A 24,619-nucleotide genomic window follows, 5' to 3' on the forward strand; every position below is an offset into this window, starting at 1 on the left:
TGAATACTATACCGTAAACACAGACTCTTCCTGCATTTACTCTCTGTATTTACCCTCTAAAAAAGTGAGATTTTTGTCAGCCGGAGCTGTCTTGTAATACAGCTAAGAGCAACAAGTCTTTCTCCTCAAGGAAGGTGTGTTGGAGCGTGGCTGTAGCCTAGTATTTGGGAAGTGGAGGCAGGAGGCCAAGGAGATTATGATCTGCTTGGTAATTTGAGTTTAAGGCCAGCCTGGAATGCATTAGGCCCTGACACACACACACAAAAAGAAAGACCAAAGTAAAACAAACAAACCCCAAACCAGAAAACAATATGAAGCACTTTCTGCACACCATTTATGAAAAATTTAGTTACTACTTGCACTCACACTGATATCTTATCATGATGATATTTGAATAAAAAGCTATACCTTATTCATCATCCACATCAAAGTCCTGAGGCTTCATGTGCACTACTGGGCAAATTAATGGATATTTTGTGATTCTCTTAGGAAAAGATAAAGGGCTAAAGAAGCCACTAATATTTTATGCCTTCTTGCCTCAACAAGTCCTGTCTTAAGAGTATACTCTTGGCTACTTCCTATCTGCTAGATAGTGATAAACTGCAAAGACAACCCACCAACAGGGTACTGGTCTATGCAACCATAAAAGCTCTCTGGCTTTTGGATGCTGGAGGATGTAAATCCCCAAAGAATATGTTTTTATTATTGGTGATGATCGGGGTTGTCTCGTTCCTTTTGTGACTCAGAAGGAAAGTGGTTTTCCTAATGACCACTGACAGCCAATGGATTACCCCTGGGATTTGAAGGAATGTGCCATCTGGACTCACCACTGCTTCCTTTTGACTGGCGTTTGGCTGGAGCTAGACAACGTGAAGTTGATCTAGTGGGTGTAGAAGGTGGACAAGTTGGAAGTCGTTGCTGCTTGCATTTTTAGGGTTTGTTTAATAAAGAATTAACAGGTCTGCCCTGTCTTTGTAAAGATAATAAGTACGTGGCTTATGTGCCACATGGCTGGCAGGAGCACCCAGAAACCATGATGTGGCATCTTTTAGGGAGCCGACAGCCCAGGTAGGCTGCAGCAAGCGAGACTTTCAAGAGTGGAGAGAGAGAACTGAGGCAGGGTGGAAATGTGAACCGCTCCCATGCCTCAGCTCATGAGTTGACACTTAGCTGTTAGGACCAAAAGAGGTGTTGGAGCCCAGCCATACATTTGCTTGACCAGTCAGCAAGTGAGTGTAAAATCCTGAGAGTGCTGACACTGGGTAACTCGTACAAAGTGAGGTCTGTGGGATTAACCATGGACACTTAAGATGAAGCACATAGGGGATGGGGGAGGAAACAGGAGGGGTCAGAACAACTTGGTTTATCCCAGGGATTTAAAGTAAGTCACTGTCAAAAGCACTCCAGGGGCGATGGGTCAGATGGACAGTTCTTTCTTAATAAGAAAGTTCACAATCTGAGAAAAAATATTGTTAACTGCGTTATTGAAATTTGTTATCACAAATCACAATGCTAAAGCAAACTCAAGTGCATAAGATCACACTATATTGCTGTGGAATCTTAACTAATGTCTAGAAGCCATTATAAATTCCATTATAAATCGGAGCCATACCTTTTTGCTTGAAGTGCACGGTGGTACCAATTTCTAAAAAAGAAACATTTAGCAAAACAAAAACAAATAAAAATCTTTATCAACTGAGAATCAACAATGGGGATAGTTTGTCATCCTCCTCTAAGGGAGAATGAGAGTAAGGCAGGCTGGGGATGGGACAGTGGCAGGAAAGGCTGAGAGAGGCTGAGTGATAGTCGAATGGAAAGAAACCTTTCTAAGACCAAGTGAGCAATTAGGAGTCACAAAAAATGAGTGGCAACTGCAGATCCTCCATGCTGTGCACATAGGCATGTACAAGGTCTCCAGCATGGCGTGTGAGTGTAGTCTTGATGCACTGTATGCAACCATAGAATGTGTCTGATCCCCGGCCCTACCCTGCCATTTTGCCCCCACGCACATTGATTGACCCCAGAACTTTAAGTCCACTCCAACCTCAAGCCTCACAGTTGCTGTGTCATCGACTAAAGATGTTCTCCTAGATGCCTCTGCTGCCGGCTCAGTCACTCCAGTCACATGCCTGTCAAAAACCCGTTCCTTTCCTGAACTCAGTCCGAGCAGCACTCAGCACCTCCCGGCATGACATCACTCACTCGCTGAGAGTATTTCTCCTCCCTGAAACACAAGCCCTCCAAGGGCATCCACAGGGCATGGTCCACTAGCCACTGAGTCTAGCTCTCAGTGCCGACCATGAGATATAGAAAGTTACAGCAAACATCCGTTGCATGTATATAATAAGTGTCAAGGTTGAATGAGATCAGGTTGGTTAAATATCTGGATTTCTTTTTAAGTGTCTTTGTCAAATAACTCAAAAGACTCTTGTACCTTTGGAAGTAACTATGTATAACTTCTATGGGGTACCCTTTCCTAGCTCAGGAATGACTAAATGATTGATTAGATGTGGAAGCCCACACTGGCTGTGAAATTCAGATTTTTATTTTTCCTCTGTAGCCATCAGGATCCAGACCTGCATTCCTCAGTAACACAAGCTAGCAGAAAATGTAAAATGGCAGACGTTTTCAGCCACAGACAGCTTTTCGCACGAACATCTGTCATCTTATAGTCCTGCTTCCAATTATTCTTGGGTTTTGTGGCCTCGAGGGTAAAGACCCAAACCATAACTTGTTGTATGTGGCTCTCCTTGCCACCCCCGCCTGTCTATTCTCATAAATATCCATCACATCATGGGCTCTTCTTCATGCTCCTGGAACCACACTTCCTCCCCCGGGGCACTATGGTGTCTGCAGTAGGGTCTCATCACCTTTCAGAATGGGATTGCCACTTTCAGAAAGGAGACTTTCTTGTTCTCTTTGAGGTTACTGGTCTTATTATTTCTTGCCATGCTCATCGGTATCAATTTTCAACGTGTCTGATGCTTCGATTAACGCCTGCCACCTCACTCTGAATACACAATGTTCCAAAACCCCAAATCTCGAATCACTGCAACACAAGACAAGCAAACATGTGCCCCAAATGCTTCTGCCCCACATAAACAGGGAGCCCAATTTAGCACCTAAGCCTCAGCTCTTTGAAACCAGGCCTACAAAGTCACCAGGGCTCAGGACAACCTTCGGATCTCCTCTCTTGGTGATTTTTCATCTGTCTACCCAAAGCAGTCAAGAGGAGAAGTCCCCAAGTGCAATAACGTTTCCTGGTATCACCGTGGCAGTCATAAAGAAGAGCATGGCTATCCCAGGGTCGGGAGCTGATAAATGATTGGCTGTGGATCATCAATATCAATGCTAATGCCAGCCAACCTGTCCCTACGTTTGTAGGTGAGGTGGTTTCCCTGAGCTGGTCAGTCGCAGAGGGAATCGCTCTGAAGGTTCTCTTGTGTTATGAAGGTTTGTGCTGTTCAGAGCACACTTCTGAGGATCTAGGGACACCAGAGCCTCTCCGACCTGTTTATATCTGTAGACAGTCCAATCAACAAAGGCATGGTAGTGTACGTTCATACAGAAGCATGGAGTACATTTCCTTCTATGAGTCAGCTATGATGCCAATCACCCAATGGATTCTAGACCCTAGAGGGGACCATCTCAAGGGAAGAATTATGTGCTTTCCTTTTCTTTTCCTTTTTATATTGGCTTCACAGGTTTCGTGGGAAGAAGTTTAAGCAAATGTTTGGATGGAAAGGGCCAGCGGCTCTGATGAAGCTAGGAAGTGTTTCTTAACCATTCAGGGCCCCAGCTTACATTTTCTACATGATTTGAAGAACTTGGCACACACCGGTCTATTCCCTGGAGTAGATCAGCACTTAGTGTGCTATCCTTGCACCCAGCACAAAGTTGAACAAGAGTGGTCGTTACCATCTTGTGCTGAAATCCTTCTTGAGAGGGTTATCAATGCAGTTTTTGTAGTGAAAGGAAGATATCCTCATCCAAAAGCTGTGGAGGTGTGTGTGCTAACAATACGATGAGCAAAACAGTAGGGGACCCTGGCACTTGGAACACAAAGAGGCCAGAGCTAACTAGGCAACATGTTCTTTAGGACTCAATTGCTAATATGCTCACAGGAACCTGTCACCCATTCAGGCTTGGGTGAGAAGCTGTGTGTTCTGAATAAGAATGTTGGGGAACAATTCACAATGAAGAGGAAGAGTTTCAAGAAATAAATTGAAACACCACAATACTTTACTTTATGAAGCAACTATGCAAAACACTTGCATGTGTATGCAATAGTGCTTTAAGTATTTTTAAAAGACAAATCAAATGTCTAGTTACATTTTAGATACTCCTTCCTATTAGGGCAAGAAGTTGATTTCTTTGTGAAATAGAAGGTCTTTAAACTAACTTCTAGTTTTCTCTGTGAAAATGAAGTAGACTTGTGATTTTTGTGAACTATCTCCTACTTACCCTGTTCGGGAACAGATAATCTCTTTGTGAGGAAGAAAACTGGATGATTTTGAGGTTGTTTGAAAACTTGGTTATGTGCTGCCATCTTGTGGTCACATTAGGACATGTTCCTTGGTGCAGTCGGAAGACATTATTTCTGTCCACCAGGTGGCAACATTGAGAGAAATGACGTGTAGCTTCCCTCCTGTGAAATGTCACTCTTTAAAAGGGGCGTTCCTATGACTGCAGACAAGTTTTTAATCTGGTTCACACTGCCTGGAAATCATTTTTTTTTTCCGTTAGTGAAATATGCTCTTATGTTCTTGACCAATGCTGAATTGCCAGGGATACGGTACTTTGGAAGGATTCTCTGAACACAACCACAGTCTCTGACTTTTACGTCTTTCGTGAAAATGTCTTCCTACATATTGATCTTGCTTCAGAAAATATGTTAAATAAGCGAGCATAGAGGTGCAGGTTAGAAGTATAAGCAAACACATCTGCCGTAAGGGTACGGACAAAACTTGGGGCGTGGGGATTCTAGAGAAGGTTCTAGACGTTCTCAGTGTTGTCAAATGCTGACTTTTTAACCCCTGAGGTGGGGGCAAAAGGGAAAGAATTTAACACTAAGAAAGGCGAGTACTCGGAAAATTTTGTTTATGCTGATTATACTAACGTGCCTTTCATTTTTGACTTTCAGATGCTTTATAAACAGCTATGTTAGAAAAAAACCTGCATTCTCAAAAACACTGGAGAGTCTCTCTGGGCGTGGACAAACATCGTCCTTTCGTTATCAACAAGATGCTATTTCTCAAGCACCAAGTTAAGTGTGCGGACATGCTAGTTTGCTAAACACCACCACCCCAGTGAACGCGTGAGCCAGTGAATGAACTCGCTTAAGACCTCAGGGACCAGCCCAGCTAGGGAGCTAGCCAGGAGAAATTGTAGTCAGAACCACAGTACCTCAAGCCCTAAGTGACACCTAAGCCAGGGTGTCACTGGGAGGTAAGTCATTTCAAAAGCCCTATCAAGAGGGGGCTCTGGCCTTCCATTCTGTGATCTCTGTCTTCCTCTGTATTCTTTCTTCTCCCCTCCTCTTTCCTTTCTTCTCTCTCTCATCTCTTCTCCTAAAGTGAGGACTTGGAGATATTTCACTAGAAACTTGTTTCAGTTAGAGAACTTTCGTGTTATCTAAGAGAACGTGAGTATCTTATCAGATACAGAAAAGCCGTCACTCGTGCCTCTTTGGAGTTCCGTGGTGGGGTTAGAGGGCGGCGGGCCGGAATGAAACAGCAAGACTTTAAGATCAGAAGTAGCATTGCATAGCTTGGCGTTTAACCACAGCTCTGCCCCACAGCTCACCAGCCTCCATTCCTCCCTGTTTACACGGAGGGGTCCGGGGAAGGACTGGAGTTGACACTGTTTGCACAGCTGTTGTGATTCCAGAGCATTTATTTGAACATAAGTATCTCATTTATTACCCGATGCAGACGTGTTGAATAAGAGAATAACAGCCCTTATCTACGACACAACCCCTTCAGAGAGGCCGGTGTTCTGCCTCGTTTGCTACAGGTTTGAAAATTAACACATCGGTAGCTGACTTTATACACTTAGTGACAATTTTTTTCTGGGTCAGAGTTAATAATTTTCTGGGTAGAGTGTCCACAATGGATAAAGGTTTTGTCTTCCAGAGTTCCAGAGGCTTGAATGTTGCATGTAAGAAATGTGGTTTAAATCACTAAGACAGTCAATGAAAAAAGAAAAGGTGGGGGTGGTCAGGTGGTGGGGTGGTGAAAGGATGGAGGGAAAGGGGGTGGGGGTGACTCCAACCTTTCCTCTCCTTCTCTTGCTGTCACTGAGGTCTCAGAGAATAACATTTGCAAGGCTCCTCTGTAGAAACTGGTGGGGTTTTGTTCTTTGACATTTTATGTGTGCCAAGGTTTTGAAAAATAAAACCTTTATTATTATAGTGGCTTAAAAGAGGGACATTTTTATTAATTCAATTTTGAAAGCCACACTTTGGAAGTTATTAGTTTCTTCCTCATGGGCTTCTCTGCTCTACTCAGAGGCTTTAGGGATTAGCAGCCTCTACCTCCAAGTATGATTATTTTCCCTTTTGTCAAAGAAAAAGATATGCCCTGTGATTCCTATTTGTATTGCTAGAGCTTTTGATTTCTTCCATGTATGATATTCAATTTGTTTAAATCTTAGTGCCTAATATTTCTAGAATATTGGTTTCCGGGAATCATGGGGAATCAGTCTGGGTCTAGATGAGAGAGGAAAAGGTAGCCTGAACCTCAGTGTTGAGGATCTTCCATAGCTGTCCTTGTTTGCTTACATTATTGCAGAGGACCCAACCCAGGGATCCAACCCTGGGTCTCACACAGGCCAGACAAGTGCCCGACTAGTGAGCTCTGCCCTCAGTCCGAGGTTGCATCGGGGTGTAGGCTAGAAGCAGGCAGCTGTTGCCTTCGGTAACACAAGCTTTCTGCCTCTGCCTGAGGAGAGACCGTGAATGTGCTGAGGTGGAAAACATGCCAGAGTGGAAGGACTAGACAGCCTGAGCTGCTTCTCACCCTACCCCTGTTCGAACCCTGAGCAAGACAGATGTTTCCCAGCCTTGGAGAAGCTGGGAAGTAGGGGAGACTCTGGAGCATGTGAATAGTGCAGATATTTAGATGAGATATTTATTTATATTCTATCAATGTCGCTGTCTCTGAGGAAACAGATTGTATATGATCTTCATTTTCTTTTTTGTAGTCCCAGGATTTAAAAAAAATCTTGTCAAGAGGAGATAGTGTTTTTATTTTAAAAATGTAAAACTATAGAAAACAACTTATGCATTAAAATATATGCAGGGTAGTATGGAAACAGTGCAGTAGACGTTCCCTAAAATATATACATATATGAGGGTGATCTAAATAAAATCACAAGATAAGTGGGGACACAGCCTCAGCTGGACATCTCTTGTCAACAAATAAAACTTTCAGTCCTGGAAATATCTTGCCTCTATCCAGTTGTTGGGCAGAGGAGTTCCATGGAACCTCCAAACAACCTAGGGTGTCGCAAAGAACCTAAGTTGCTTTGCACAAACTGCTGACAAGGCTGCGTTGTTGAAGACAGCACCTACACAGTTTGTAACATGGAGAAGTCGCACTGGTGCCTACATTAGCCTTTATCCCTTTGGGCTCGCATCTTTGGTACAGGGAGGTACTTTGTGAATTAACAAAGGAGAAACGTAAACACCAACCCAGCTACAAAACGTTTGACCTATAATGGTGTATTGAAGGAGTAAGCCACAAACAATGCCACACCAGTTTGGAATTATGATTAATAGGGTGGTATTTATTAAAAGGGGAAAAAAAACTTACAGATCACCGTCCCAGACAACAGCCCTCTGCGCAACCAGGAAGGGAGTATAGTAGCCAGCGGAGCAGGAAGTGAAGAGAGAGAGGAGAGGGAAGTGGCCACATTTTTAAAGGGAGAGAGACCACGCCCCAATGGGCTGGTATCTCATTGGCTATAGGCTGGAGGGGCGGAAGGACCTCACGCAACAGTGTATTGCCCGCAAGATAAACTAGAGCAATGGTGTCACCATGGTGGTAGCCAACCAATGTCTGATTTGAATTAAGGCCCACTCGATGAGATAGAACCCATACCCACCACAGCTTGAGTGACCAAGAACCTGAAACTAGATAGCCCAGGGACGTAGGTAAAGGAAAATACTATAATAAAATGATTCCTAAGGACATTCTGTTATACTCATAGATCAGTGCCTTGCTCAGCCATCATCAGAGAAGCTTCCTCCTGCAGCAGATGGGAACAAATACAGAGACTCAACGCCAGACAACTCGCAGAGAGTGAGAGATCTTAGAACTCTCAGCCCTAAATGGAATGTCTCCATCAGACCCTTCCCCTGGGGGATTAGAGAACCCTACAGAAGCGGAGGATCAAGGAGTTTAAGAGCCATAGGGGATGGAAGACACCAAGTAAATGAGGCCTCTAAATCAGTGGGCTCAACGTACAGATGAAGTCACAAAGGCGGAGGAAGTTTCCCAGGAAGCACTCTCAATATCAGCATGTGAGAAACAGCTGCTAAGGGAAGCAAAGGGAAGCAGAAGGAGTGGACAGAGAAAGGAGATCAGCTCTGTGAAGAACTCTAAACTCAGATAAACCCTACAGTTGCCTGGCATGGTGGAAGGGGGCCTTTCTAAGTCCCATTCTCCCATCAGTCACTGGCTCAAGCTGCCTGGCTGAGGGCAGTGCATGAGGAGTCCTTCAGCTGCGAGCCATCAGCTGCCAGTACTTCAAGCAGAAGGAAGCAGACACGCTCCAGGCTTGAAGGAGTAATCTAGGCGAGGTGCCCTTTGTGGTGCATGGTCCAGTGTGCTCTCAGGTAGCATCTTTCCTTACGCTAGTAAAGATGGCAAAGAAAGTGGCTCCCAGGATCCCGAATGCCCACAACCTTCTCTGGGAACTACAGGCAAAGTCCTAAGGAAGGTTCTGATTGACTAACATGCTGCTCTGTTCAAGTCTGGAGTATACATTTAAAACTGCATTATTTTGTCTATATTATGCACATTGCTTTTTAAATCCAAGGATTATGATAAATAATAATTTCAAGTATTTGGAATGCTCTGATGATTGTATGTATCTATGTAACATCACTTAAAACAAGCTATAGAATGTGTTCCTTCCCCCACAAAATTTTCCCTTTGCCGTGAACTTGAAAGGAGCAGGTTTTAATTTCTACTATTTCAAGTGTTCCCGGACTTCATATCATTATTAACATGCTACATGCAAAAAATCAAATCTAGAGAAAATTTTTTTTTTTGATTTTTCGAGACAGGGTTTCTCTGTAGCTTTTGGTGCCTGTCCTGGAACTAGCTCTTGTAGACCAGGCAGGCCTCGAACTCCCAGAGATCCGCCTGCCTCTGCCTCCCGAGTGCTGGGATTAAAGGCGTGCACCACCACCGCCCGGCTCTAGGGAAAAAATTTAAAAGCATTTTTTTTTTCTGATTACTTGGCAGTTGGCTGGCAATATTCTAAGCAGACTGCACCCCTTCCCTACAAGTTTAGTTGGCAGGTATCACAAAATGAGACAAAAGAGAAGCCAGCATGGTTGAAGTCTAATTTCTCTAAGGACTGTGTCTTCCCAGTGTGAAGTGGGAAAGCAATAGAAGAGGCTTATACAGGCCTACAGACACCTTAGATTAGCTTGATGTACTGGTGGTTCTTCCTGTAAGGTATATGACAGCTCTGGGCTCTGCCCCGTGGATTGTTATAGAAAATAAGTCTCATTTATCACTCACAGTGTGAACAGAGGACTCCAGTAAAATCAAGGCTGCTTTTTCAAATTCCGAGGGTTCCATATTTACCCTGGTAGGCTTAATTTTTAATAATAAGTGCACTAAAGTGTCCCAGAATGCCTACAGGCTTACGTTGAACAAAGGGTTCTCTGGGGTCTGTAATTCAGAAAAGGTATGTGTGAGATCAGAATGCTCACAAAGCAAGCTCACTTGACACAGTTGTCAGTGGGAGCTCCCGGCCCGGCAGGCAGTTTTGTCTTTAAAGAGGTAACAAGTGTTTCTAGCCTTGTCCCTAGAATGCTCCGAATTGTACCTGTGGGCACCATCTTGGTCTTTAGGCTCTTGCTATAACAGAGGCTAGATAACTGCTTTATAACGACGCAGCCCAAACCCTCTCTAGTTGCTGATTCTATTAAGTTGTTAAAGCAGAAATAGATTCTAAGATCTATGCTTTAGACTACACATATTCTGTATATTTTAATGATTTTTTGCCCCTTCGTCTATTTGAATTGCTAAAAAAGGATTAAAAGCAAAGGTTTGCATGGATCTCTAGAGGGTTTTACTTTTTTCTTATCCTGCCTCTTTTTGGTTTTACTCCCTGCTCTCTTATTCCAAGGTCTAAACTGTGAATTTCAGAATCATTTAAATATACATTTTAGGTTCAAAATCCTGAAGGATTCAATGCAAGCAATTTTTTTAATCCATGTAATGTGAGTTTTCATTTTTGTATGTTTCAAAATCAAAAACATTTGAATGCTGCGAAAGGAATAAGCAACTGGCCTGTGGAATTTGAATGCAGAGAACATAAGTGAATCCGTGAGACTTCCTAGGTTTAAAAGTTCCTGGAAATAAGAAGATTATGGATTTAAAAATGTCGGAGTGCTCTGTGCTCCCCGTGCCTACACCTGTGCGGTTGAATGTGACAATGTGACAATGCAGGCCTTGGTAAGGGAAGCTATGCCTCTGGTGCCTTCTGGTGGCTTTCTTCCTTGATCTGCAGGAAACCTCAGTCACAAGGTTTCTGTGTCTACAAGTCCTTCTGTATATTCCTGCCACAGATGACCACAAGTACAATATCTATCCAAACTCCTCCCAAACTTCCTAAAAACAAGGCTTACAATCTGATATTCCTACAACTGAAAAAGCTAGACACTACCACAAACTCTATTAGCAGCTGTAAGATTCTTTGGAAGTTCAGCTGGTAAGCAGACCCAGTATACCCCAGACAACGAACCTTAGGCAATGCTACTGCTATAGAACACACAGTACCTGTGCTTGCCATACATTCCGCCAAGGTGATCTTTCTCATAACAAAGCAAAAAGTATCTTTCGTAACTCCTCCATCCCTACCTCTTTCTCTCCCTCCCTCCTTCCCTCCCTTCCTCCCCCCTCCTTCTCCCCCCTCTTGTTCTTCCTTCCCTTTGTCTTCTTACCTTGTCAAATGCAAAAGAACAGAAGTAAGAAACTCAGGGAAATGCCTCTCCCACTAGATATTAAGAACCAAATGGACTTTATATTGAACACCTGTCAGTGAGGCTTTCTGGATTCTATACTTTTGTGTGTGCTGGGTTACTCTGTTTCTCAAATCCCTCTCCCCCTTTCTGCTGTTCAGCTTCCCTTCCCTGGGAAAGCATCCTTGACCTACTGACCTACAGTACCTGGTTCTGTTTTCCTCAGCACCTTGAAGGTACCCTAATATGGCAATTAACAGAGGTGACTTGTCTACACCACAGACTTTACCATGCGCTCTGTAAACCTTCCTTGTGTAGACACTGTGGTTGACTTCCTCTGCACACTTACTCCCAAAGGCCCAGCTCAGAACACATTCTAGGATAACATTTCTTTGAGTAAATCAATGGTGTCTTCATAACACTGTTCAAGGCCAAATTAACTTAGTTTGAGCCCAAAATGAGTTTGATTGAGAGCTATCAAGGAATGTTCTTTCTTGTGTTCCTAGTGAGTAGGCAGCTTAAGGAAGAGAAAACATGAACTCTAAAGGAAACACTACAAAGCAAAAGCCAGAGCAAGAGGGGAGCAAAGAGAAGCCCACAACCGGAGGATCAGAATGGGCGAGTTGAGCCTCCAGGGAATCAGTCTCTCTTTTCCAGCTGCCCTTAGAAGCATTTGGTGGCAAACTTACCTGTGTTTCGGAACTCTGGGGAGATAATTTGAAAGTTCCCCAAGTTACAGGAGCTTGTGAATCAACAACAACGTTCAAGTTATTGTTTAGTGTCTGCTCTCCAATCACTCCTTGCTTCCGAGCAATGAGAAGGCAAACCACACAGGTAATTTCGACAAACAAACAAACCCAAAACATTGTCCAATGGCCAAACAAGTTTTACAACATATAACATGGCTGGGGTATTTGGAGCTGTGTGAGCTAGATAGAGCATCTGGGATAGCTAGAGTGAACACCCTAGGTACTGCTCTCTTTCACTGCCGGGAGTAGCCCCGCCCCCTGTCCCACTCTCATCCCTGCTGAAAGGATGCTATACCTGCCCCAGTGATCTCTTGGGCAGTAGCAGAAGTCATGCTGGAAATGCAAGGTCCCTAAGGTGGACAGATGAGCAAGAAACGTTCCTATGAATTATTGTAAAGATAGCATATTGGTGGTGCTGGTGTCAAGTGTGTATACGTGTCATAGACATGAGGAAAGGGTTTTTTCCTAGTGTTAGTGAAAAGCAGATCAGTGTAGTCACTATGGCAGCCTTGGCTCCCCCGTGGCCAATTAGAAACCTGGATAAATGCTTGGAAGGCCCCTCCTCCCCCGATCCGTGGTGGATAGAAGCTGACAATTCTCAGCAGAGTCCCAGTGAGTAGTGGGCCGACTCCCCTCTTACATCTGGCACATAGGAACCCCTTAAATTGGAATCCCATTCTCATTAATTCACGCTGCGTTCTGACTTGGCAGGCGTGTTTCCTCACAGCGGTGTGTGAGGGGAGATGTAAGGGGCGTGCTTTACCTTTCGTTTTCTCCATCAAAGTGCTCGTTTAATTTAATACCTACAAATAACTTAGGATGATGAAAGAGCATCGTGAGGAAAGAGGAACTGTGTAAAAAGAAGTTGTTACTAAGGTTAATTTGTATCCTGCCTCTTTAGAAATTGCTGTTTCCTTCAGAGAGATTCTACAGTGGCTTTCTGGTGTTTGTATGACAGTGACCAGTGGCTAGAGGTGATTGGTGCTACTCTCCAAACTACTATTTTTGTTTTGTTTGAAGGGAGTCCAAGAGAATATGTATATGGGAATGCAAGATGAACCTGAACAAAATGTAGAGAAAAAGAAACCGAGAAATGCATATAGGAAAATAAGAACTGCAGGTGACAGAGGGAGAGGGAACCAAGGGACAGACTAAAAATAAGGTCTATATTCAGAAGGAGACTATGGTATGGCGTTTAATCAAGGTCTGGGAACACACTGATACCTTCGTACTTGGAGGAGTATGTACTATACATATCCTGTCTGGGTAGCGGGATGCTGAGGATTAAACCAAAGACCAGTGGCATGCCAGGCAAGCTCTCTATTACTGAGCCACTTGCTCATTCGTCTCCCTCCCCTTTCACCTCTCAGTGCTTTCTCTAAGGACTCTACCTCCATGCTGTGTCCAAGAACCCAGAGATAAGCACCTAAAGAAAAGACCTACTCCAGCTCTGCCCACAATGCCGCTCACAGCACTTTCATGCTGAATAGCATGTGGGGAACACTAACGCAAGCACTTCTGGGGTACACTCAGCAGACCAGAGGAGCTCATGCCAGCCTTTTCTGCCCATGCAGGACCCCGGTCTTCTCATTCTGTGTATGCCAACATTTTCCACTGTAAATCTCATTGAGCTCTTCGTAGGAGGCTTTGTTCCTTTTAATTAAAAAGACAAGAATGCCAATTACTTAAACTTAATCCCCAAATGTAATTGTTACTTTGAAAGATTCTTTTTTCCATAAAACTCATGCAAGAGTAATATTTCCAACAAATTAAAATTTAGTGGAAGCTTGAATTTTCAAAAAAAAATCATTTTCAAATCCCAGCTGGTTCTGGAAATCAAAATAGCGCAGCAAGGCATAAACAAAGGGATGAGACCAGGAAAGACTGACTGGGGTCCACAGATCCAAACAAGAAGAATAAGAAAATATGAAAGAAAAACCCTAATACTCAGAATTTCCCTTCCTGGAAATCATGTTGTCAGGCCTTTAGCCATTTAGCTTGAAGCCAAATGTAAATCCAGAGAGAAATAACACTGCCAAGCGGCTGGTGGACATTTCAGTAAGGTAGTGGGTACATCTCATAGAGATTCGTGATAGCAGATTTCAGTAAGACTGGATCAGTAAACAAATCAAACAAAGAGGAGAAAGGCATAGAGAAGTAAGATATAGACACGGGAGTAAGACCTCACCATTCCGTGGCATTCAGTGACCTACTGACACCACGTGAAGTAATGGCACAGCTGCAATTGTCTCTCACAAGTGAGGAAAGGAAAATCGTCAGGAAGACTGCTGATACCTATCCTAAAAAGCCAGAGAAGAAGGTGTGCAGATGGTGCCTTAATTGTTCTCTTGTGTGTTAACCGCAGCCATGAAACCCAATATGGACAAGTTCAACAGAGCCGTCATGTATGGGCTGCCCATGCATGCTTCCCCATTGATAGGGCATAAATTTCAATTTAAATTTCTACTATAGCCAGTGAAATTTCTGTGAGTGTGTTATGTTATGGCTGCATGAGTCTTCTCAGAAGAAGTAAGACCCTTATTTCTGTCAGTGAATAGGCAGGGATAGACGTGTTTCAAAACTTAAAACTCCGTAGACACAATCCATCTCTATCTTTGTCTCATACAAACTGCACATCCTTTGGCTTGTTGACTTTGGGATACTATGGTGTGGTAGTGTGGTCACTGAGAAGTGAGTGTGCCACACAGCAGAGAAGGGTGACATTTTGAGGCTCCTCTTTAAGATTTTTATTCTGGTATGGGTAAAAACTAAGACAAAACCTCTTTCTTTTTCACTTGGCCTTGAAGTAGCTTTTATCTTAAGCTTCTTATAACAGGGTGGGCATGTAAACCATGCTTGGGATTCACAATAATCAAACTACAAGGAAACCCCACACAAGTCACGTCTTTCTGATGCTCATGCCCACGTGGCATGAACATACCTCTCAGGATAGTGGTCTCAAAAGCCACAGAAGAATGTGCATCTGAATATGATTATTGAAAATTCAATATGCTTTCTTTCTAGCGTCCTTCTTCATATAATATTTAAAATACCACTTTGAGCTTGTAGGCATGAAAAATACAATTTCTTTCCCATTTCACAGTTGGAAAAACTGAATTACAGAGAACAATGCTAGTAATTACCCATAATTAATAGAGGTGTGTATGCAAATCAGTCTGAATAAGTGTGTGAAATTAGATGTAGTGATGCCAGACAGCCCTTTTCCTGTGTTTCTGAGTGCTTTCGTGCAAATCTCTGTGTTAGTCAGGCATACAAATATGACTTTCCAAAAAACTGTATGGATAATAGAGTGACTATTATGAATGTATGTATTGTAGTGTGAAAAACCAATTAGATGGATCATTGCAACTTGTTAGATAGGTGTATATCTAATGAGCATTATGAATACATATATAATGATGGTTGGTAATGTATTATATAAATCTATAGATAGCCTGGGTTTAGTATGAGGTAGAGTGGATTTGAGTATACTTTGGGCAATAAAATGTGTGGGAAGAAGTATCAATTTGTTATGATTATGGGGGTTGGTTAAGATAGTCCATACAAAAGACCTAATAATGAATTGGTAAATGAGAAACACATTATGTATGTTAGATATTATTGTTATTCTTTATATTACCAGTGCTGCACCAGATGAACGTGTTAGATTTAAAAGTTGATAGGGGCATCTTCTCCTTGATTTCCAGCATGATATATTCAGATAATAAGTGAAAATGTGAGGGTTATCCAGCCATCTCTAAAGCATGGGTTATATGCTTCTCCTATTTTCCCTTCCATTCTCTTGGAACCCCATTTTAAGAACCCATGCACAGAAGAGTCCCCGTAGGGGCAGATGTGTCTCTTTCTGAACTGTAAGTGGAGCTTAGCTGTTGGGCTCCCAGATTTGTTCATAAGGACACCAATCTCCTTTGGGGAGAAAACAAAACAGGGCAACTTCAAATTCATGTAAATCTGGTTTGTTTGTGGATTCGATTGTGCGTTTTTTTAAACTTTAGTTTTGGAGAATTTGCTTTGTTTTCAGAGTGAACTTTTAGATAGCTACATTAATCATGCAAACCCAGCCATGTGCAATATGTTTTTATCAATGGGAAAACAGGGACTGAATGGCAAGCAGCTGTGAACAAACCTAGTGCAATGCCTGGACCTGGAAGATAATCTCAACATTTCCCAGATCTACTTGCCACATGGGGTTAGTGATTGGAAAGGCTGTTCACTTGGGATAAATAATCAGATGAGAGACAAACAAATAAGACACATTCATTCCTGTTCTTTAAAAAAAAAAATAATATAGGCAGTGATTGGAGAAGGGTGGGCTGATAAAGTCCCGAGAGGCGCACGCTCAGGGGAAATTTTGCTTAGAAGCTGTAAAGACGAAAGAATGGTGGTTGTCCTTGTCCTCCCTTCTTAAACTTGATTTTAACTTTCTAATGCTCTTTTCCTTTCCCCAGACTGAAGCCATCCTCCTTCTCAATGTGAGGGCATCTTCCAGTAAGATGAAAGGTTTAGCCCAAGTTGGCTGAAGGGAGACACCACCATTGCCCAGGCTCACAGAAACCCCTGGAAATGGCTCGAGCCAAACAAAAAGGGAGAAAATTATCTAGAAATTTAGAGCTGACTCTTCCCTCATTTTATAATTCACTGGATTTTCTGCAGTGCTATAGTTGAGGTATTTATGCAAATATATGCAATTCAGGACTAATTTCAGAATGAATAAATCTAAATTAAAATTAATGGGAAAATCCAACTATCAGAAACAAATCAAGAAGGAAGCAGCATTTATTCTCCACACATATATATTATTAATAATTGATATTCTAATTAATATACAGATATATTAATTAGGGAATAGTAAAGCACCCTCCTTTTGTTGTTTTGGTTTGTGTTTGACCCAGAGGTAACTGCACTGGAAAATTTCTATTTGGCCACAGGCAATATATATTACCTTTGGTGTCATTCAGTATTGTGGTATCACTGCAGACAGGGCAATTCATTCCCAGATGGCCTGAGGGCCCCTGGTGGTTGGGACAGGAGAGGATTAGAGGGGCCACCCTCTAATGGGAGGCACTAAGGAAAGAAGCCATTGTAATGAAAAGCATTTCTACTGGGTTATGGTTAGGGGATGAGGTTCTTTCTATTGAAGAGGGCAGACAGTGAGCAGCCTTTTTTGTGACTTTCAAGTCACCTTGAAGAAATCAATTGGTCTAACATCCTTCAGGCCATTTGCCTCAAACAACAATCACAAGACAAGGTTAACACTTTGGGGATGGAAGCTAAGATCCCAAATAGATGATGACAATATGTAATAGTTAATTAAATAATGGAATGATACACAATAGTGGTGGCCACAGTAAGATATGCTTTTATAGGTGTTTTATAAGACTGATTGTCACTCTAAAGGCTTAGGCATTCTGTCATTGTCTTTTCTTTACACAGGAAGGTGCATTTCACATGGGAGGCCTTCTTGATTGGAAAGAGAAGGAGAAAACGTGATTGGGTCCCTAGAAAGGTGGTGCCCTTGCCAAGAACAGGGCATTTAAGAGAACTGGGCATTCTCCAGGAACCTCTCCCACCAGCTATCCCATGTCTCCATGAACAGCTTTTCAATCCCTACTAGCAGAAGCCAAATGTATTAGTAGAAGATGAACTACATTTTCTAAAAACTATCTAAGAAAGCTAACTACAGTCTACATAACACAAAATCAAGCGAGGGTCATTCTCCAATCAAGAATTCAGTATTTGGGAAGCAAAGTTCCACAGCATTCAACAAGATCAGTCCCTCGGTGAGGCTGCACTTCAATGTGCGGCAGCTGTCCTCTGTGAACAGTGTCTGGCGTTTCTTTGTTCAGCCACAACGCATGATCCTGAGTCTGTGCCTGCAGAGCCACTGTCACAGAGACATTCGGAGTCATCCTGATACTGTGCAAAGCTCATCTCGGACAGGGCATGACCTCTTCGCAAATGTGATCCACGGAGGCAGATGTGTGTGTGTGTGTGTGTGTGTGTGTGTGTGTGTGTGTGTGTGTATGTGTGTGGGGGGTTCCTCATCAAGACGTGTTTGCAAGTTGCCAACAAGATAAAATGGTGTCAATCTCTGTGGCAACACTAGAAGCTAAATGTCTTAAAATAATTGTGGCATGTCAGGAATTCAAGATGGAATATTTTCTACAAACGCTACACTTCCTGTCAAGTCTGAAAAGCAGGCACACTTTAACAGTTTTATTTTTAGTGGCCAGGGTAAGGAACAGCTTTAATTAATGCTTTAGGGAAGTTGTTCTATTCAACAGAGTTCCAAGTTGTATTCTAACATAGTCTAGACTGCTCTTAAAATTTATTGAGCTGTCTTGTCAGCTCTAGAAACCTTCTACTACTCATTGTAAATACAATGAAAGCAAGTTTGCATATATGTGAAGGCATACATATGCAAAACATGGCATTATTGACAATCTGAAGATCTCCTGCTCGGAACTTCAGTTTGGGCAAGTTAATGAAACACGATCCATCTTCAAATTTATGAAGCAGCAACTTTCTTCCTATAATTCTGAGCACATTTTCCTTTAGTGTGTATGATAATCTTATTTAATTGGATTTATTTTTTTCCACACTAGGCCCTGCATGGCCTAGTTTCCTTTTTTTTTTTTTTCCTCACGACTTTGAGTGTTATTTGAGAATCACTTTTCTGGGATTTAATTTCAATGGTAGGTTGGTTTCACTTCAATTCTTTTGTATTATTTTAATTTTATTTGCCAATTTGCCTTTAAATACCCTTAAGCTAGAAAGTTGTGGCTGTGACTTTGCATCTAAATGTGATGTAGGAGGCAAAAATTGAATTTGAATATGTAGAAAGTTTTATGAAAAGAATGCAGAGTGGTTATTTTTTAAATTGTTATTTGCATTGTCTAAAGCATTTATGTTTAAAAGGTAAAACATGCAAGATGTTCAAGAGTTTAGGAAAAGCAGTGTTCATGTAATTGCGTTGTGTTTAGTCTTTGGGAAAATACATTTTACAAGCAACTCTAATGACCGTAGGTTCAGAGTCTATAAACATTTGTGTTTTGGGGTGGCCAGTAGGATCTTCAATGGGCGTTTTTTTTTTTTTTTTTTTTTTGTGGGTCAGAGAGTTACAGCCAGCACCCAGGCAGCTATGTTCCCAGTATGGAAGCTCTTAGAGACCCGTAATACATACAGATCGAAATGCATTATTCCCTCTCTGTCTGACTTGAAGTTAAGTCAGAGACACATCTGTTACTCTCCACAGATTGTCTTGTTTTGCAGCATTTAAGGGGAAATGGTAACTTCTAATAGATGTGGATTTTGCGAATGTGGCTTCCTCTTTTGCCTTTTTTTTTTTGCATATTACATGTTGGAGAATGACCCAGGAACAGAACTACAGTGATAAAAATCATACTGACCTTGAATGGGGTGGGGGACTGTGGGTAAAACACGCTCTGAAGGGGAAGAATGGTAAACATCATGGAGTGTTTAAATACACAATTCTCAAGGCTGATTGCTTAAACAATGACAGAACAGGAAATTCCTGCCTATAGAATCTTATCTCCCATGTGGCATTTATTTGTTCTTCCTGCTAGATATCAAGGACAAATAGCAATGAAATTATAAATATAAAACGCCTTTTTAAAAAAAGCAAGAGTAGGGAGCCAGCATAGAGGTAGTAACCCTCTATCTGGGGTCCTTTCCTCTGCTAGAAAATCCAATACTGAGATGTTATCTTTTTAGGAAAAGGGAGTAGAACAGAATATACATGTTATAAAATCTTTCTTGGTCCTGTTCTTGTCTCTGGCTCCTGATAAGTGGAACTATGGCAGCTACCATCTGTTTCCTTTCTCTTATCCTATCGCTTTTATCAGCTTTATTTATCCAAGCACCTAGACAACTTATTCTGGGAAGCACTAGCTCACCTTTTCTCTTTTGGGTTTTACTTACATACATCCATGCCAGAGGAAAACGACTCCCTGGTAAAACGTTTCTTGGAATGATAACGTTTTATCTTTAGTCCGTCTCTTAATCCTACTCCTTGCTATACCCAGTGTCCTCTGAAATTTGATTCACCAGTCAAAATTTGATGATATATCCCATTAAATAATAGCAAGTATTTTCCTTGGAACACTGGGGTCTCTGTATGTACATCTCTCACATGCACAGTACCATAATTCGTCTTCCTGTCATTTAAAGATACTGATGGCCGGGCGATGGTGGCGCACGCCTTTAATCCCAGCACTCTGGAGGCAGAGGCGGGCGGATCTCTGTGAGTTCAAGACCAGCCTGGTCTACAGAGCTAGTTCCAGGACAGGCTCCAAAGCCACAGAGAAACCCTGTCTCGAAAAACCAAAAAAAAAAAAAAAAAAAAAAAAAAGATACTGATGGAATTTAGGTTCTAGAGCACCTTCCACACTTCTTATTAATATTCTCAGTTTGACTCTAAATCCTTCCTGAGGCTCTTTAAACAAGGTAGAATAATGTGGCAAGGTTCACCACTTGTCAACTCCTAACTGCATAGCAGAAGACAATTAGTGTGCTTACTTCATTTAAATAAGGATAAATGTCAGATGAACATCAGTCACGACCAAACCATAGAGAAATACACACATTCAAGCTTGTTCTGCCTTCCATCTCGTCCTGTAAGATCAGTAAGGAAAAGTTGGTTTTTCCCGGTCTTTAGGTCTCCCATATATCTGGCCATCGAGAAAAGTACCAGGCACCTTACGCAGTGTACCCTCTAGATTAGCTGAAAGTTGCTAGCTAAATACGAAAGCTTCCTAAGTGCATTAAGACATAACAGGTCAATAAGATTCAGAGAACAACTGGGCCTTAGTTATACAAGTGCCAAGTAGAAAAAAATGATTTAAACCTTCACTGCGTATTTGCTGTTTAGTTTCCAGCTTTGAAAATAAATAGCTCAACTGCTTTCTGCATTTCTGTAGCAGCTGGAGACCACTGTCCCATATAGTCTCTCTACTGTATTTTATTTTATTATTGCTGTTGTTACTCAGAGTGTTTAAGTGATTTAGCTTAATATTTTCCCATCACACTGTTCACAGCTGGACCAATGCACTCTGCCCTGATTTTCACAAGAGGGTTGCTATTCCTAAACCTTGCTACTTCCCTCGTTGCCTTTACAACTGCTTCCCAGCTTGTGATTGCCATCTTAGACCCACCCCATTCTCACCATTTTAGGCTTATCACCTCATTAGTTAGTCTTGCTTCTTCATTCTATCCTTTTGGCTTATCTGCACTTAGATGCTTTCTCATTCCTGTTTTTTTATCCTCACTCTTCCCACTATTGTCCCTACTAATGTTTTAAAGTTTACAATATGATTTAAGGACTCCCCTAAGAGTGAACTGCAAAGTGAAGCAGATACCAATAGAAGCAAAACAAAACAAGACAAAAATAAAAAAAGAAAGAAAATTGTTTTTCAAGCAAAGCAAAGGGCTTTGTTTCTACCTTGGATTTGGATTCTCAAGGTCAAAGCAGTTCAGCAGCCTAGAGGGAGATCTTAGTGACAGATTATACTCTGGACCCTAGAAGGACAGGCTGTGGCTTTATGCATGGTCCTTAACTCTGGACTTTGCTTTTCTATTGGCTGACTCTTCTGTATAGCTCAAAAAAAAAAAAAAAAAAAAAACTATATGGGAACTGTTTCACAAGGGAGCACTTTGAATTGACTGCACCAGAAAGATAACAACTGGAATGGCGGGCAAAGTGTTTATATCAAAATAATTTGTTAACTCAGATTATATTTTATTATAAATATTACACAAGTCTTCCTGGAACTCAGCTCTTTTGATGCACCCCCCCCTTTTTTAAAATAAAAAGCAATCCAGATGTGCATTTGCTTCTTTTTATGGAGATAGAGAGTCTTTGAAAGAGTCGCTTTGAAAGTTACAGCTCAACAATAGGGTGCTTTATTATGAAGTATCTGTATGAATCTAGTGAGGGAGTATCCTATGTCTTAACTACCGCCAAAAAGTGGTGTGCTTTCAACACCAAACTCCCAAAATAATAGCATAGAATGGTTTCTGAAAAATAAGGGGGAGGTTGCCACTGTGAAGATTCGCTGTAGCCGTGGACTGCTTGGGCAGCTTTCAAAATCTAGTAAAAAGTAAAATGAATAAAACACCCCCGCACACTGGTGCATAATGGGCCAGTGTAGATGTCTTTGTATTTTTAGCCATTTATCTTCAATAATCTTAATATCTTAATAATCCACCCATTTCTCTGAATTGATCAACAAAACTTTCCTTTAACGTGGAAACAAGACACTCACCTGGAATGTTAGTTGAGAATCTCAACAATTTAAAGATTTAAGTTTCTAGTCTAGGAATCAGTGAACCCAGGCCAATGAGGTTGGGGACTGTGGGAGTTGGGCAATGGAAGAAGGATTTTTTTTTTTCTACCATGAAAGAACAGAACAGTGTCTGGAGAAACGTCTCATGGTGTGAACAGGAAGAGATTAGGTGTTTCTTCACCTGCACATCATGAGCTGTAGATCCTGACATTTTTGTCTATATAAATAAATAGTGTGTTGATTTAGAAACTGGCCTCTGGAAACATTAGGCTCACATTGAAATCTCAAACTCAGCTTGTATATAACTTTGTTTCACTGATTTCATAATCGCTGTGCCATAGGGAACCACGAGCACATAGTGAGACCGTCCTTAAGTGAGAAGCATGTGAAGCAAGCACTCGACATAGCCTCCCTTGGGAAGAGTTAATAACACTCAAACCATTGCCCTTATTTTTCTTCCCTATCCATTCTGCTAATGGAAACTTAAGGGAGGAACTGCGACAAGGTACAGCCATCATCCTGGGGGTAAACCTCAGTTACCAGAGTAAGAACATTGAGATGTTCCATATGTAGACTATGAAACTTCTCGTGGTATCAGAAGAAATTCCAGTCTTCAATTATGGCATAAACTGCTCTCTCCTGATAGACTAAGGAGCTGAATCCCAGCCCAGGTACATTGTGCCACTAGATTCACGCATTTATAAAGATGTGAAATGTACCACTTAGTTCAGGCATGAAGAAAAATGCCTAAAAGGAATTATTCAAATACACACACTAAAGTAGTCTCTGGCAGAATACGGGCATGTGTGAAGAACAAGAACAAATGAAAGAGAAATGCTTTCACTGGCTCAGGGAGAATGTATTATAAACACAATGTATTCTTGCACCGTCATTCAGTTATTCTGACCCCTCTGGAGAGGTGAACAGAGAGTGGAGAAGCGTTCATATATATGTTGCTGAGGACAAGGGATGGCAATTGACACTGCAGAAGTCAGCATGTCACTGCAGTGGACGGGGCAGGAAATGTGCTGACCCACCAGCGAGGATGAATAATCATGAACTCAGGGACTCTGGCTCGAGGTCTCTACCTGCTGCTGTCTCTGGCTCCAGCAGCCCACCAGCTGCTCTATCTGCCCTGGCAGAGCTTGGTCAGCAGAGCACCCTGCTGCCCACACAATGTTTCTGTCAGAGCCTCTGGCTACTCCTCCTGACCCTGCTGGGTGGAGAAGGAACAGCCATAGCTTTACAGGGGCCTTTCCTTCCCTTCCCCTTTAATCTCACCCACTTTGAACTGAAGAATGGGTAGTCTTACACAGTCTGAAGAATGGGCGATCTACTCACACATGCTCCTTGTTTCTTTTCTTTCTTTCCTTCTCCTTTATTCTTCCACCTGATCCTTCTTTCTTTGCCTTCTTCTTCCCTGTCTCTTTCTTCTTTTGGTTAGTTTTTGATCTTTGCAAACTTGGCCACTGTAAAGCCCCACTTCAAGGTTCTAGCTTTGCAGGTTGTAATGACATGCTTCCTGAACCTAACTGATGGAGTTGAGGTGGGCCTAAAGGCATGCTGTTCTTCTTGCAAAAGACATACAACTTTTCCCTTTGAAGTTCCTAACTGGGTTTTAGGTTTAAGAAACAAAGTTGCTGGTTGCCTAATTTTCTACAATGTCAATACCTCCTTTCTCTTCAAAACCTAATGATCTTTCATTTGTCTTTAGTAAGTACACAACCTCTCAGCTTGATCACTGTGGGGGAAATATTCTAAAACCAAGGTGAAGGCTTATGCTGTGTACACTAAATGCAGCTGTGTGTTTCTAAATGCAAAACTGGTATTATGCATGATGCTGTGTAGAGGGCAGTATGGGACCACTGGGAAGATGGCCACCAGTGATTACAGCACTGTGTACTTTATAATTGAGGATGACGTCCCCAAATCATGAAAATCTTTATGATATGAAATATTTGATCAATTCCCTGATTCTCTGTTTAAAATGGAAATTCCCTAAGATTTTTAAAATATTTCTTCATTTTACCATGTTAAATCCTCTTATGGGCCACTAGGATCTGGCATTTCCCTTTCACTAGCCCTACAAGTGTCTCCGCTCTCTGTGACTGAACCCTTGCTCTGTCTCTCTGCTGTGAGGATTCTCTCCTCAACTTTTCCTTCCCCAGACTAAGGCAACGTTTTACTTGTTACTTGAACTGTATGAGTCTCAAGCTTTTCTTATTCTTAATGTGATGTGTAATTGTTCATTCTTCTAAATAATTGGGTTGTAATATTTTTTGTTTTTTGATCCCCTGATAAACTCTTATGTTATCTGTATGATGTTTTACTTCAGCAGGTTT

General features: G+C 41.9%; 1 protein-coding gene across 6 annotated transcripts in view; it reads right to left on the reverse strand.

The window, feature by feature from the left end:
* The window catches only part of LOC121461879 (limbic system associated membrane protein), a 2,099,220-nt gene that overhangs the window by 11,690 nt on the left and 2,062,911 nt on the right, over positions 1–24,619 (reverse strand). For 4 of the 6 annotated variants that reach the window (XM_041673213.1, XM_041673212.1, XM_041673211.1 and 1 more), the window contains 2 exons: positions 19,383–19,418; positions 1,613–1,645 (listed from right to left, as the gene is read on the reverse strand). The exons of the other annotated variants lie outside the window; for them this stretch is intronic. In XM_041673213.1, the coding sequence (XP_041529147.1) occupies positions 1,613–1,645; positions 19,383–19,418 (69 nt within the window). The remainder of the gene's footprint in view (positions 1–1,612; positions 1,646–19,382; positions 19,419–24,619) is intronic. 6 annotated transcript variants of the gene reach the window in all.

Source organism: Microtus oregoni, unplaced genomic scaffold (genome assembly GCF_018167655.1).
Source record: "Microtus oregoni isolate MIOR12 unplaced genomic scaffold, Mior012 000023F_ref0000262, whole genome shotgun sequence".
Taxonomy (NCBI): domain Eukaryota; kingdom Metazoa; phylum Chordata; class Mammalia; order Rodentia; family Cricetidae; genus Microtus; species Microtus oregoni.